At 41.8% G+C, this 14,488-nt stretch overlaps 1 protein-coding gene across 1 annotated transcript; it reads right to left on the bottom strand.

Annotated features, from left to right (window-relative positions):
• Positions 1-2,313: 2,313 nt before the first annotated feature.
• LOC136045423 (1-aminocyclopropane-1-carboxylate synthase-like protein 1) lies at positions 2,314-13,178 on the bottom strand. Its single transcript, XM_065731278.1, has 13 exons — positions 13,032-13,178; positions 12,903-12,962; positions 12,377-12,447; positions 11,554-11,623; positions 11,116-11,182; positions 9,070-9,167; positions 8,824-8,901; positions 6,694-6,794; positions 6,184-6,270; positions 4,969-5,014; positions 2,990-3,131; positions 2,757-2,899; positions 2,314-2,604 (listed from the first exon to the last, which is right to left on the bottom strand). The coding sequence occupies exons 1-13, from the start codon at positions 13,176-13,178 to the stop codon at positions 2,314-2,316; spliced, it is 1,401 nt and encodes a 466-aa protein (XP_065587350.1).
• Positions 13,179-14,488: the final 1,310 nt, after the last annotated feature.

Below are 14,488 nucleotides of genomic sequence, written 5' to 3'. Positions count from 1 at the left end.
GACATCATGTGGACCTACAGTCTCTGGAAGTCTCTCTCCGTGTCTGAAGAGGGAAATTATGAATAGGCTTACTGTTTTCTAGACATTGTTCTTCCAGTGGGGGTCAGGTGGCCAAGCTGAATGTAAAACACCAAGCATCTTTGCAGGAGGGAAGGCCAACAGTGTTCAGGGCCGCATTAGGAAAAGCACTGATACGTGGGCCTACTGGAACCATTCAAGCAGAGGGCTGCAAAGATGTCAAAGGGTCTGAAGCATCTGAAACACGAGGTGGTGAGAGATGGGCCTGTTCAGCCTGGCAAAGAGAAGACTCAGGGGCATCTTTTCACTCTCTATAAATACCTCACAAGAGGCTGTAAGAGAGATGGAGCCAAGCTCTCCTCAGGGTACCCAGTGTCAAGAGGCAATGGGAGCAAAACAAGGAAAGAATATTCTATTTAGACATAGTTGCCTATTCTAAGGATGATCATACACTGCGAAATGTTGGTCAAGGAGTCCACAGAATCTCCATTGTGTGAGATGTTCAAAACCTGACTTGACACAGTCCTGGCCAGCCAACTCCAGGCTGGCCTTCTCTAAGCCGGGGTGTTGGACTGGGTGATCCCAGGGACGTCTTTCAGCTTAAACTATTCTATGATTCTATTAAAGGTCAATTATTCATCTTATCAGCTAGAAAAGTGTAAGCTTGCCAAGTTTAAATGCCATGAAAAACAGAATAGATGTCATGTTACTATCAAGAACACAGCTTCCAAGTTCACTAGGGGTGCTAAGGCTTACGGCTGTGAGACAGTCCTCCTGCTGAGACTCCACAGAAGCAATTTGTTAAATTTTGCAACTCTAGTTTTCACTCACCAAACCTCAGTAATCCAGCAAGTTGTGAATGAAGATAGCAAATAATTTAATAAACAAAAAGCAGAAAAATAGAACAAAATAAAAATCAAAGATTTTTTTTCCCCTCCCAACTCTGTCATACCACTGTATATTACAGATTTCTGAGGTTATATGGTTTTTAAACTATGAAAATATGATCCCAAACGCTGATAGTGTGCAGTAAATACAGGCACACTGAAGTAACCTGGAAGGGAGCCTGGAAGTCTCCCTGAATAATGCTCTTTTAGACAGCCCTCACTAGCAAAGCACAGACAGAAAGATACACATAATGCTGTCAGATGCATACAATCCCATGAATATACATTTTGCTTATTACAAAAATTTAGGAAAACTTAAATATCACCTGATTCAGTACTTGTAGTCTTCTGATTAAAATATACAGTCCACCACATATAGTCATCTGCATAATTTTTACCTATGTGTTGAAAATGTTATAATCCAGCATCAATGGATCCGCAATCCACATATGTATGTAAGACTTCTTGATTTTCACTGATGCCTAATACACATGAAACTGAATAAAGCTGGAGGCAGTGCTCAACAGAGCCAAATTTCAGAGTGACCAAGAGGCCCAGTTTCCTCAAACTCCATTCAGCAGGTCTGCTTGCAAGATAAGAAACGCCAAGTCACGGTAAAGTGAAGTGGGACTGTTAGGCAACATAACAGCCAAAAATACTTAAGTCATGTAATCCTTTAGTAAACATAAGCACACTAAATTTCATCAGTCATTAAATGCACAGATGATTTTAAAAAACAAGTATATTCTTTAGCTGGGAGGCATCATCTCGTGGTGTATTTGAAGGTGTGCCAGAAGAATCTTTTTCTGGGCTGCATGAAGAGTCTGCAGTAGAAGACGCGTTGTTTACAACTGGTTTGGCATCATCAGTGTGCAGCATTTGCTGAAGTCTCTCAATACCTATCAAATGGAATCAGTATAGTTCAGTTCAAGCTTTTCTTCTCCAGTAGAAATGGTGAAAACAGAATTGACTGGACACAGATTGCAGTCCCAAAAGCTGATTGAAGAAGGCCCTGAGCTCTGACTTTGCACCCAGCCCTGCTCTCAGCAGGAAGTTGAAGTAGTTGACCCAAGCGTTCCCACCCAACCTACAGTTTTTTGTTACCCTATATGCTTCCTCTACTTCACAGAAATCTCTTCTGACAATAATACATAGCATTTGTTCAAGATTACGTACTTTAGTGCATAAGAGATGATTGGTAAATTTTTCATATCCAACATATGAATTGCATACAGATTAGAGGCACTGTGGAATACCAGTAAGAAATAATGGGTAATTTTCAAGAAGAATAAACAACTTCCAACAGAGAAAAAATAATTCTTAAGATGAAATTCCACAAACTTGAAAGATTTGACATAATCTGAGAGTAGTGCTCTGTAACCTATGCTCTGGGCCATTCTAGTATTTCTCAGTTCATACAAATGCTAATAATGCTCTCACAAACTGAGAGCAGGGTAGGTAGATTTGAACATATTATTTGTAGTGTTAATGTTTCCCAAAGCTTGTGTACTACTACACAATGTATTAAAAGTAAAACCAACTTACATAAGTAAATCTTATCTATGGAATCGGAGAAAACCAATCTAAACCATCCAGGTTCATAACAATAAAAGGCTTTTCCAGGACTAATCAGGAGTTTCTTATCAAGGAGCTTCTGCCATAGTTCAAGTTCAGCTTCAAATGTCTGTGATTTTAAGAACTAAAAAAGAAAATAAATTATTATTAAAGATTGAACAAGTATCCAGATTCAAAGTGTTTTCTAGGATTTGATATTAAATAATGTAACAACATGCACAAGTAATTGTCACATTTTTATCTTCAACATTCTACTCTTTTGGAGCTCTTACATACTTTTCTGAAGTCTGCCCACACAAAGAGTCCTCCTGAACTTTTGAGCACAGGTATTCCAATGTCTACAAGTCCATCCACAAGAAGATTCTGTGCTTCCTTAAGTCTCTTCTTGTTGGTGGGAAAAAACACATTATCCAACCAATCTATCAAACCAAGACAAATAAAATTCTATTTTATTTCCACCTGTAATGAAAAACAAAACAACTCAATGGAACATTTGTGATGGGGCTAACCTCTGTCTTTAAGGAGTTGACTGAGAACGTGCTGAACAGGTCCAGGACAGCCATGGAAGACAGCTAGTTGGTTCACAGCTTTCTGAATTTCATGATTTTGGGTGTGCAGTACCCCAACTCTGATTCCACTCATACCAAAATCCTTGGAGGACAAAAAAAAGATGGAGAGGAGCAATTCTTACTTTATGCTTGTGCTTTATCAAGCCACCAAGCTTAGAATCATTCTGATGTAAAGCAAAATAAATTTCAAAAAAGATATGTCACCACATCAGTAGTTTGATCAAATAAATTTTCCTATGCTGCAGAAATAACATTTGATAACACAGCAAAACACTTGATAACAATCAGGCACTGAAACAGGCTGCCCAGGGAGGTGGTGGAGTCACTGTCCCTGCAGGTGTTCAAGAAACATTTAGATGATGTACTGAGGGACATGGTTTACTGGGAAATCCTGGTAATAGGTGGATGGTTGGACTGGATGATCTTGGAGGTCTTTTCCAACCTCGGTGATTCTATGATTCTGTGATAAAGACACAAAAAATATAGAGAACAGATGGGCAACTACAAAAAATAAGCAGAACTGTCAACAGTGTCTACTGAAGTCCATGTTCTGCAAGAGTCACTGTTCAGAAGCATTTCCAAAAGCTACATAAGTATGCAACAGCGTACAAATATTAAAGTAAACTTAGTCACTGAGTCCCTACACAGGAAGCCATATGGTTCAGTGCACAAGACATGAAATCCTGAATTCTATTATTGCAAGTCACCAACTTGATGGAAAGCAACATCTATCAATGTAGTTTTTATCCAGCATATCTATTGCATTATTACTGATTAAAGAATCGTAATATTAATGAATCAGCCTTTAGCTCCTCATTGAGCAGAAGTTACATTAACAACAAGGAAGTCATTAACCATGCAGAAAATGGAAGACTAAGACCAAGAAATTTAGGATAAAAAGTATAGAGTAACACTGAAGTTAAAAATACTGACCTACCGTGCCACTTCTAGGGTCATTTTACGTACAATGTGGGGACTGCTCCATCCCCAAACAAAAAGAAACAGACAGTATAATGCCCACTCAATAAAGTACCAAATGAATCCCTGTCTGCAACAGGAAATATAAGATAATGTGCAGAACATCAAATGTTCACCTCCACCATGAAATCTTTGAAAACATTCTCCATGCCAAATGAGAGGTATCTTTTACCCAAGCCTGAGAGGACTGCAGAACAAACAAGTGGCTGTGGAAATTTTTGGCCATTACATAAGACTGGAAACATCTGACCTATCTTCTGAAGCACACTTGGCCATATGGAGTCCCCACAACAGTAGGTAGCAACCAGTAACATCTAAATAGCTGTGAGACAGGAGAGGCAGAGGGAGAGGAATGCTGGGGAAGGAGAAGGTGAAAGCAACATGCTGGCAAAGCAGCTCAAAATAATACAACCCACTTATAAAGAGCAGTGTAGAACTTTTACTTCAGTCTTGAAGTCTTTTTTGTTTCTCAGATAAATCGGTAATGTTTTGTGTTCCTTTTGTTATAGGCAAGAATCATGAAAGAGACTAGTGGCTTTACCAGAGTTGCTTTGGAGGACAACAGCTGAAACTGGCTTGGCTTACACCCTTGGCAGTTCCCATTATACCCCATTTTAGCCCTGTTCCAGGTAGCCATCAGTTCACTGTTCCCTCCAATAGAAGAAAAGGCAAAATGCTACAGATCTGAAGTGTCCTTGTATGCTTAGTCTTTGACTATATTACCCCCCAGCAAATGTAGCAACAGTGCCTGTATAAATACGCATTAACTGTTTCTGTTAAGTAGATCACAAATTTAACTCCTTAAAGCAATAAATATTAGACCACCGAAGGAGAAAACTAGTAAATAAAGAGAAGATCAGTTTGTCATCTATAATACAAACTATTTCAATTAAGTTTTGTGGTGAAGTATCTTAAAGCACAAAGATAATATTTTGACTTACCTTGCTAAAGCCCCACATAAAATGTGTTCGTTCTGGATCTGGTAAACTGAATGAGAAAGGAGGAAGGTAAGAATGGTGGCTATGGAAGAACAAGTTATGCACACTTACCAAAATGATTAAATATGTAAAATTATGACTCATTTTTAGTAAAATTAGCATATAATTTTTTCAAGTGGCATGAATTTTTTCAGAGAACTTGTAACCAAATACATGTAGTATCATATACACTGATCTTCTAAGTGCTGAGGCACAGTCTTACAAAATAACACGAAATGATTTCCAGTAAGATACAACAGACCAGTTACATTTCTCAGATTCCCTCTGCATAGTCAGTGGTGACACCTGTATTAGAACAAAAGCAGTTTTCCACAAGGGATGCAAAATGTCTCTTGAACTTGATAAGAGAACAACTTTTTTCTCCACCCTGCTGCATTTCAGGCTGGGGAAGGGAGAGGTGAACATTTCAGGTCATGTATTTACACGGAGTGGTACAGTAGACTGCTGAAGAAAAAAATATTTTCTCCTGTGTGTAACCTTGTGTAAATAGGGCTAAGCCTGGAAATTTCCATCTTCAGCCTAATGAAGATGGGTGAACTTTCACAGTAACAGCAGTATTTTTTCAGGCTTTATTTATAGTTCATGATCTTGTGAGGTTGAGGCAGTACCCAGTAGCTTGCTGCTTGGTTGAACTTGGATGGACTTGGAAATTTCCTATCAGCTAGATATTTATGCAGTTAACACAATCACATACTTCTGGAGAGAGAAGTTCTATTAGACAGACTCCAATAGGTTTAAGCATTCTTGAAGAAATACTCTTTCCGTCGTCTGCCGGAGGAAACTAAGAGCCCAATAATATACTAGTCAGGAAGGAGACTCATTGACTCAGCTTTAGAAAATTTGTGACCATTAAAATGAGAACCTCATGCTCAGATCAGGAAACAACAATAAAAATGGAAAATGCAAAGATGAAGGGCTCTGTCAATTTTTGATTACTATTACTATGCCGTGCACAAGAGCTACAACCAAGAGATTTGTTCTGGATCTCTCATATTAACAAGTCTCATAGATGCAAAGACTTGGAGATGAGTTAGTTAGACATGTACTAGTTATACCAGCTAAACAAAAGTTGTGTTTTTTCTTTTTTTTTTAAGCATTATTTCCTTTTTGGATTAAATATCTTAAGTATCTTAATCCACGGTAAGAAATCACACTTACCTGTCTAAGCTAAGAACGCTGGTGAAGGTGGTATCATCATACACAGACAGCATGTAGATTTCATCCATTATTACATGCAATTCATGTCTATGTATAAGAAAATTTTGACATAAGCATTTTGATATACTTAAAATGCACTTTTTTGCACATACATATTTATATATAGTCTTAAGAACTGTCATGGCAAAGTATCCATAAGCACGCCTGTTTGCTATTACATTCACCATACTGATTTTACACACAGATGACACAGGATTTTTTTTAATATCATCTCAACAGTATTTAATTGCAAAATGAACTGTTGGATCCCAGAGTAAGCAATTTAATCTCGCGCTCCCAGAAAATCCCAGTCACAAAGGGTAGCTGCACAAAAGCCAAGCTCAAGTCCCTGCATGCCACCTCCTCAGAATATGCACAAAGGTCAGGAGATGAGCAAAGGGTGATTTTTCTTCATTGCTATATTGCATAATGGAAAACTGAATACCAAACAAATAGCGCCAGGGCTCAAACCTGTGTGCAAACTCAAGGCATTCCTTCAGTAACTGCGCTGGGTAAATGTCCCCTACGGGGTTGTTAGGGTTGATGAGGACTAATACTCTCACTCTGATGCCCTGAAAGAAGAGAAACCAGCAGTGACACCAAACTGAAGTTGGAGGATGCAGCAAGCGTGGACCGTTCCCTTCCATGGAAAGTTGGCTTTTGGAAATCACCACATTACACCTGTTATATACTAGCACGTAGATTAAACTGCAGATTTTGTTTCATTATTCCTTCAGTGAAACGACAAGATCACATCAAAACGTTTGTTAGTGAATGGGAGTCAGGTTAACGCTCACTTGAAACTCCCACTGATCCCGACAGGCAAGGTCACGATGTTGCAGAGATTAACAGGTCCTGCAGATACACTTCCAAACCAATTTGATTGAGGTCAAATAGTTAATGGCTGCAGCAGAATCTTTTGAGATTTCAAATGCACCAACATGAGGAATTCCCTTACTATTTCATTTTAGAATAAACCCGAATTAGTACTTTTTGTTTCAGCACATTTAAGTTTTAGACAAATGGACACACCACATATTCTCAGTCCATCCTAACCTCCTCTGAAGGAGATTTTTTGCATTAAGCATCTCTGGAGGAACTCTGGGAAATTAAATGAGGTGGAGGCACCGATACATGCTTTTCCTCCATATGCAATTTGTGTGAACCTTAACGGTTACTGTGAACAAGAAAGAGCTTCCAGCTTACTGACTTTGAGTCCAAACACAGTGAAAAATTAATGGGAAACAAAATGCAAATACTAAGCCCAAAGTGCTTTCCCATCAGCACCCTCTGCACGGAGACAGTGCTTGGCATATCTGACATCTGACACATATTAAGCAGAAGATGCTGAAGCACTCATGCTCACAGGAGCAGCTGCTGAGGGACAGCAGATTCACAGCTGCAATTCTAGCACAGCTCTGCTAACTACTTTGCATGGATCCAAACAGATGTTTGCAATGTTATCCATGAGATCGGTTTCAGCTCTAGGACCACACACCTGTGCCCTGTGACCCGGCACCTTGCCTGGGCAGTCCATGCCACACGAGCACAGTGCTCACACCCTGCCCTGTGATGGGGGATGGTGGGCAGCTGCATGCTTGGTCCCACACAGACTGGCAGAGGCACAGGCTGATGAGTCAGACGTACAGATGGTGTCTAAACATAGGCACTGTGCTGATGAAGCAGTAGGGCAATTAGGAGAGCTGTGACATGCCTTATACTAAAAAAAAGTTTTGCACACATTCATGTGTATCCAAAATATTCTCTTTTTTATACGTGACCTTACTGTAAGTGACCCTACTTGTACCATCTAACTCACTGTTCTGAAACGCCACTGCCCTCTCCACCACATCTTTACAGAATGTGTTACTACTCATCCCGTGTTTCCTCTGCTGGATCCTACCAAGGAAGAGCGCAAAGGCTGAGTGCATTTGTAGTGTTCCAAGAAGTCTGTGGACTATAAATACCAAGACACTAATCAAGCATTTCTGTAAAGAAAAACAGTTCTAAAGACAAATATATATCATATTGAACAACATGACAAATTATGTCCCTGTTTATGCAATCCTGATCAGAATAAAATGACTAAAAATGCCAAGAATTTTGATCTAATGACATTTCTTAAACACTGGAAAAATGGTATATTTTCCATGGAGCCATCCTGGTGGAAGAAAAGTCCCATGCCAATAATCCCCCTGACCCCAGCAAGCTCCCAGTGATGCTGTGGTACATCAGATTCCATCCTTGTTGCCCCAGGTGAGCCCTCCTCAGAAGCACACTCAGCAAGTTTCTTTAATTAACTGCATAGGTCATTACAGTAACATATTCTCTCTTTTTAGGGTCGGAACAACAGCTTCTTCACTACACCTTGAGTTCCAATGAAACCTACCAAGTGAGATACTTGGTCTTGAAAGACAAATTAAGATCTGTTCATAACACAGAGTGAGGAGTTTCTCTGCATTTTACTATACTGCCCATATTACAGAAGTAAATGCAGTGCTTGTTTGCTAGAGCAGAACCCACCCCCCTCCAGAATGTCTGAGAACACAAGCAACTTAAAAATTAAGGGAAATCTAGAAATCAGAAGACACTTATTGCTACCTGCTCTTTAGCTCTCTGTATTGCAGCTTCTAATTTTTCAGTTGTTAACTGGAAAGGGCGACTTTCCTCATTAGACACCTACAGGAGAAGAACAATCAGCAAGAACAAAGGAGGAGGAAACTCCCACCCAGTGAAAAACATACTCGATACTGACTCTTAAATAAGTTAAACATACTGAAGTCTCTGATGACACTGCTTCAAGGAGGGAAGAATATTGCTAAAGTGTACTAACAGCTTGATCTTTACCTCACTGGACAAGGGCACGTGCACAGGCTGCAGTCCACCATACAGCCACATTTTGGAATTTAAGCCACCATAGTGAGGAGCTGGAATAAGATATCCATCTGAAAATATTAAAAAAATGCAGTTAAAGTTTCTCACGTGGAATCACTTTTTTAAGACAGTAGCAAACTGACAGTCTAGGAATTTGACATACGATTTAATCTTGAAGCGTTCACTGTGGCCTAAACCAGTATTCAAAGTGAGCTGAAAACTTCTCACTTCTCAGTCAACCTGAATTCTTTCCTAATTTTCTTCCCTAGCATTTTCAATAGCAGATCTGTATCAAGTCATATAAGTAAAAGGGAATTCATAGCTTCATAGAAACACTAGGTTAGAAAGGACCTACAGGAACATCTAGCCCAACCATCTTCCTGTCACCATCCCTACCCACTAAGCTACTAAAATCATATTCCTTAGCACCTCATCTAGACGCTTCTTGAACAGCTCTAAGGACAGTGACTCCACCACTTCCAGGCCATGCCAGTGCCTGACCACTCTTTCAGAGAAGAAGTTTTTCCTCGTATCCAATCTATATCTTGCCTGGTGCAACTTGTGGCCATTGCCTCTCGTCCTGTCATTCATTTAGGGTTGGAACAACAGCTCAACAGCTTCTTCACTACACTTTGAGTTCCAACGAAACCTACCAAGAATGGACCTAGTCATCTTGCTGTTACTTTTTCTAATAAAATAATGACAAATAACTGTCTTGCTCACAGCATTTTGTTAACATGCTCTTAATTTTTCAGCAGGAACTACTGCAAACCCTTAACCATTTCTCCCTGGTTGCCAAAGTGCAGCCAGGAAAGGAATCCTGCAGCACTGTGGAACATCTTACCCTCCTGCTTTTTTATTTCTGTGAGAAGCCCCGGGTTGGTGCTTCACTGCAAATACCCCATGTGACATGGTTTCAGAGAGGACAGTGTGCTTCCTTTCACCCTATTAAACAAGGGGAGAAAGGAGCTTGACCGTCTTCAGGCAAAAGAGTTTCTGTTAAAGTTTGTAAATCCAACAAAATCTGAGCATATTAAAGTAGGACATGGGTATGAGTAGCCTTGAGTATACATTTTCTTTACAGTTTAAACAAAACTCACTGGTTTCACAGCCTCTTTACCACCACGTGCTGAAGTCATCCTGCCCACCTTCCCACTCCAATGGGTGCCCATGGATGTTGCCCACACCTACTCTGGGAATTCCCCTGTCTGGGAATCCCTCTCTTGCTGCAAATCCGTTCCCTTTTCCCAAATTCTTTGTGTGCTTTCCTTCCCCGCTCCACCTCCCTCTTTGTGAGCTGCTCTCTCCAGATTCTTCGTGGTTCCCGTCTCTTCCTCTCGTTACTCTTCAAAATACACTTTGCTTTCTCTTGATACCCTTTCACTCCTGATGCTGCTCTTCTCAAAAAAGCTACAGATCATGTTCCAAAAAGCAGATGGCCTGCTGATCCCTCAAACATTTTCCAACCTTCTAGAAATAATCGGAGGCATTAGTTTCAAGATACTTTGCCAGGAACAAAGAAATGCTATGTCCATGCTTCACTTCATCTGGACAGTTATAAGGAAGGCAAGCTGTCATTTAAGACACAATACCATAATGTTTACTTCTAACTTGTAAATAGAATCATAGAATCATCTGAGTTGGAAGGGACCCTTAAAGACGATCTAGTTCAACTCCCCTGCAATGAGCAGGGACACCTACAGCTAGATCAGGTGTTCAGAGCCCTGTCCACCCTGACCCTGTATGTCTCCAGGGATCGGGCATCCACCACCTCTCTGGGCAACCTGCGCCAGTGCCTCACCAGCCTTACTGTAAAAGAATTCCTCCTTATATCCAATCTAAATCTCCCATTTTTTTAGTTTGAAATCATTGTCCATTTTCCTGTCAACACAGACCCTGCAGAAGAGTCTGTCCCCTTCTTTCTTACAGCCACCCTTTAGATACTGACAGACCACTCTGAGGTCTCCCCAAAGCACTGACAAACGCTTTCAAGCAAAAAGCATTCAGGTTTTTACTCACCACCAGGGTCACATAGCACAGTTGACAGAGTGGCAAAAACTGCACAGCAGCCATTCATGACAGTGATCTGAAAAGAGCAGAAGAAATGTTCCTTAGCAGAAACACTGGTACCTCTCTGGTTTAAGTTCAAAGTAGTAGAGTGAAGAGGCCACACTACTGCACCTGTCACCTGTTTGTTACCCATTGACCACTTTTTCACATGGAAAATTAACACCATTGAGACTTCTGTAGATCACTGTGTACAGAATCACAGAACATTCCAAGCTGGAAGGGACCTGCAAGGATCACTGAATCCAACTTCTGGGTTCCCCTCAGCTCCTCTGCTCTGGGCTGACAAATATCCCTCCTGTAGTATCCTGCTGACATTTGTGTTCAGATTTACTTATCTTTTATCACTTAAATTAAAAATAAATTGCAGAGATGGAGCAATTTTCTTACATGTTCTGGTCTAAGCTCTTCTGCAGCTCTGGCATAGTCAGTCAGAAATTTGGCAATTTCTTCTCTGAAGCTAAAATACAGAATCAGAGTCAACTATGTAACTGCATATTTCTCAGAAGAAAACAGCACAAAAGATGCATAGAAAAATTAAGTTTACAAAAAAAAAAAAAAAAAAGAAAAAGAAAAAAGAACAAACACACCATTCTGTTATGAAAGCCTTGAAGATTTTTTACTTCCCACAGCTTAAACAGTATAACTTCCTCAGATAACCAGAGTGCTACATTTTGTGAGATACAAAGCACACAGAAGACATCTGCTGCCTTGAGCAGCAGTGGCTGTGACTCAGCTGTTATTTCTGCACAGTGGGAAAAACAGAAAATAAAGAAATTCATTTGAGCTGGAGTGGAATGTATTTGGAAGGAGCACCAGGATGTGGGCACCAGAAGCTGTGGGGCCTGGTGAATGGCAGCTCCAGTCTGGCTCCCAGGCCTGGTGAATGCTGCCCTGCCGATCCCTGGGAGCAGTACTGAGCTCTGGCAGCCCTCAGAGCTCCCGTTCACCCCTCAAGTCTGGGATGAGCTCTGAAGAAACGTCCATGCATGCACTATTGCACCCAACCAGACACCAGATCCTTGCCCTTCGGGTGTTTTTAGCACAGTTAAACGTGGGGAGTGGGGGTGGGGAATAGAGCAAATAGTGACAAGCAAAAACTTATCCACAAGCAGCCACCATTAACACATCCATCCTTCAGGCTCACCGCAAGAATGAAGCCACACCTCATGAGCATGGAGCACAAGTGGGGGTAGAGAGGGGAACTTCTCACCTCCTGGCACCCTGCGTGTCTGGGTATTGGAAAAGATCGGGCTCCAGACAGTTCATGTCAGGTCGTGTGAGCTAGTGACATGAGAGAGAGACACTGTAGAACGTGGAGTTCTTGGGAGCTTCCACTCTACTGTACCATTTTGTTGTTTTAATTGTTCAATAACAATAAGGAAACGGGAGAATATAAAAAATAACGAGTTAAAGTTATATGATTTGCACTTCTCTTTTTTTAAGATACCAAAAACAGCATTAAAACACCAAAACAAAGGAAGAAAGGAATGAAGGAACTACTTTTTGCTTTGCTCTGCCACGCACTCAATCCCACGTGGAGGTCAGCTGCTCACACAACTGCTGCTGAGACATATCAAAGCCCAAACAGTTCTCTCTAAAATGATGGCATCAGATGTTGACACCACCCCGAAAACTGATATTCGCTGTGGCACCGATTTTGGTTCATTCCAATGACAGCGTCCTCTCTGCTCCCCAGCCCTACCAACCCCCCAGCCCAGCTGAGCCGGCACGCTTACTCTCTCCTCTATCAAATCGAAGCACAGCCTGTTCTCGCTGGTCCCCAGGTTCACGATGCCCTGGAAGAGACGACACTGAGCCGCTGAGCCGCGCCGGCTCCCCGCAGCCCCCGGGGCCGCCTCCCGCACCTCGGGGTTGCGCTCCCGGTCGAAGGGGTCGGCGGCGTAGAGGGCGAAGCCCCGCTCCAGCGGTCCGGGCACTCCAACGGCGATGCGGACCCCGCGGGCAGACAGCGCCGGGCCGGGACCCGCAGGGGCACCGCCGCCGCCGCTCATCCTCGGGCTCCGCGGCCAATGGCCCCGCCCCGCCGCTGCTTTCCGCCGTCTAACCGAGGTCACGCTGCTCTAGATTTTGGTCACCAGCGCTTTGCGCGCCGAGTACGCGTCAAGAAATAACGCACTGAGCTTCCTGAAACTTGGCAGTTAGGGACGTGGAGATCAGCGCTGAATTTTAAGTGGTTCATCTGGAAGTCTCAAATATATAGACAACACCCCGTCCATAATGATGGTTCTGTTCCTGCTGTGCTTATGCTGCAGTTGTATAACGGGATGCTGACCCGGAGTCCCACAAGAGCCCCACCAGCTGCAGGAGGACTCCTCACACCTGGGTTCTGTTGGGCTGGCTCACGCTGGTGACCTGAGTGCCAGTGAGCTGGTGTAGCACTCCTTCACCAGCTACAGTGCACAGATTGTATTGGTATTTTATCCCAGACCTCTGGTGCACCACCTGGAGAACGCAGCTAACTGTTAACCCACGCATTTTCACTTCGGGATGCCTCAATCAGATTGTTACTCTTTGACCAACTTCAGGAATAGGAAAACTAGAGTTAAGCATTTGTTCCTTGGGGCAAGGTTTGTACAGTTCCAATCGCATCGTGCCTGCACTCGTGCAAAGGCAGAAGTAATCTGATATGTGGCGTGCTAAAAACCAGAGCTATCATTATTACAAACGTCCCAAAATGTTGCAACCCAACACAACTGGGTGCTAGTTAACTAGGGTTACATTTATTGCACAACAAGTAAGATGGTAGCTTAGATTTACTATGGAAAAGGTGAGCTATGCATGGCCTCGTATAATATGTATGCACTCCCATAATGACATAGCTGCTGAGTAAGAAAACCTGTGAAAAAATAAATTTGTGTAACACAAACTATTTGTTTTGCAATTATATTTTAGAAGATTTGCATTTGGGCTGGAAGAACTTACTTGGCTTCCTCGGTGCCAAAAGAAGAGGATCTCCCCGTACAACATCAAATGTAGATCGCTCCACACAAAAGCTCGTTTGGCCAAACTGAAATCCAGAATCTGCTTTAAGCCTAAAGCACACTATGATTTGCATCATGCAGGCTGGTGACTGCCACGCTTCAAAACTGGTGAGCAGAATTCTAGCTGGTGATGTCTGTCAAGAAACACTGACACTAACGTGATCAGCTCAGACCATAATTCCATTTCAAATGGTCTGGGAAATGCTATTTTTTTTTCTTTTTCAATCTGGAAATTAAAAAAAAATTGATTCCTTAAGGATTGACAGTTATACTGTGAGTACCTTGTGATTTTTTTTAACTGTACAGCAAAATTTCTATTT

Source organism: Cyrtonyx montezumae, unplaced genomic scaffold, assembly GCF_038088225.1.
Source record: "Cyrtonyx montezumae isolate F1298 unplaced genomic scaffold, pur_monq_1.0 scaffold_14, whole genome shotgun sequence".
NCBI lineage: Eukaryota > Metazoa > Chordata > Aves > Galliformes > Odontophoridae > Cyrtonyx > Cyrtonyx montezumae.
This window is presented reverse-complemented; position numbering and strand designations above follow the sequence as displayed.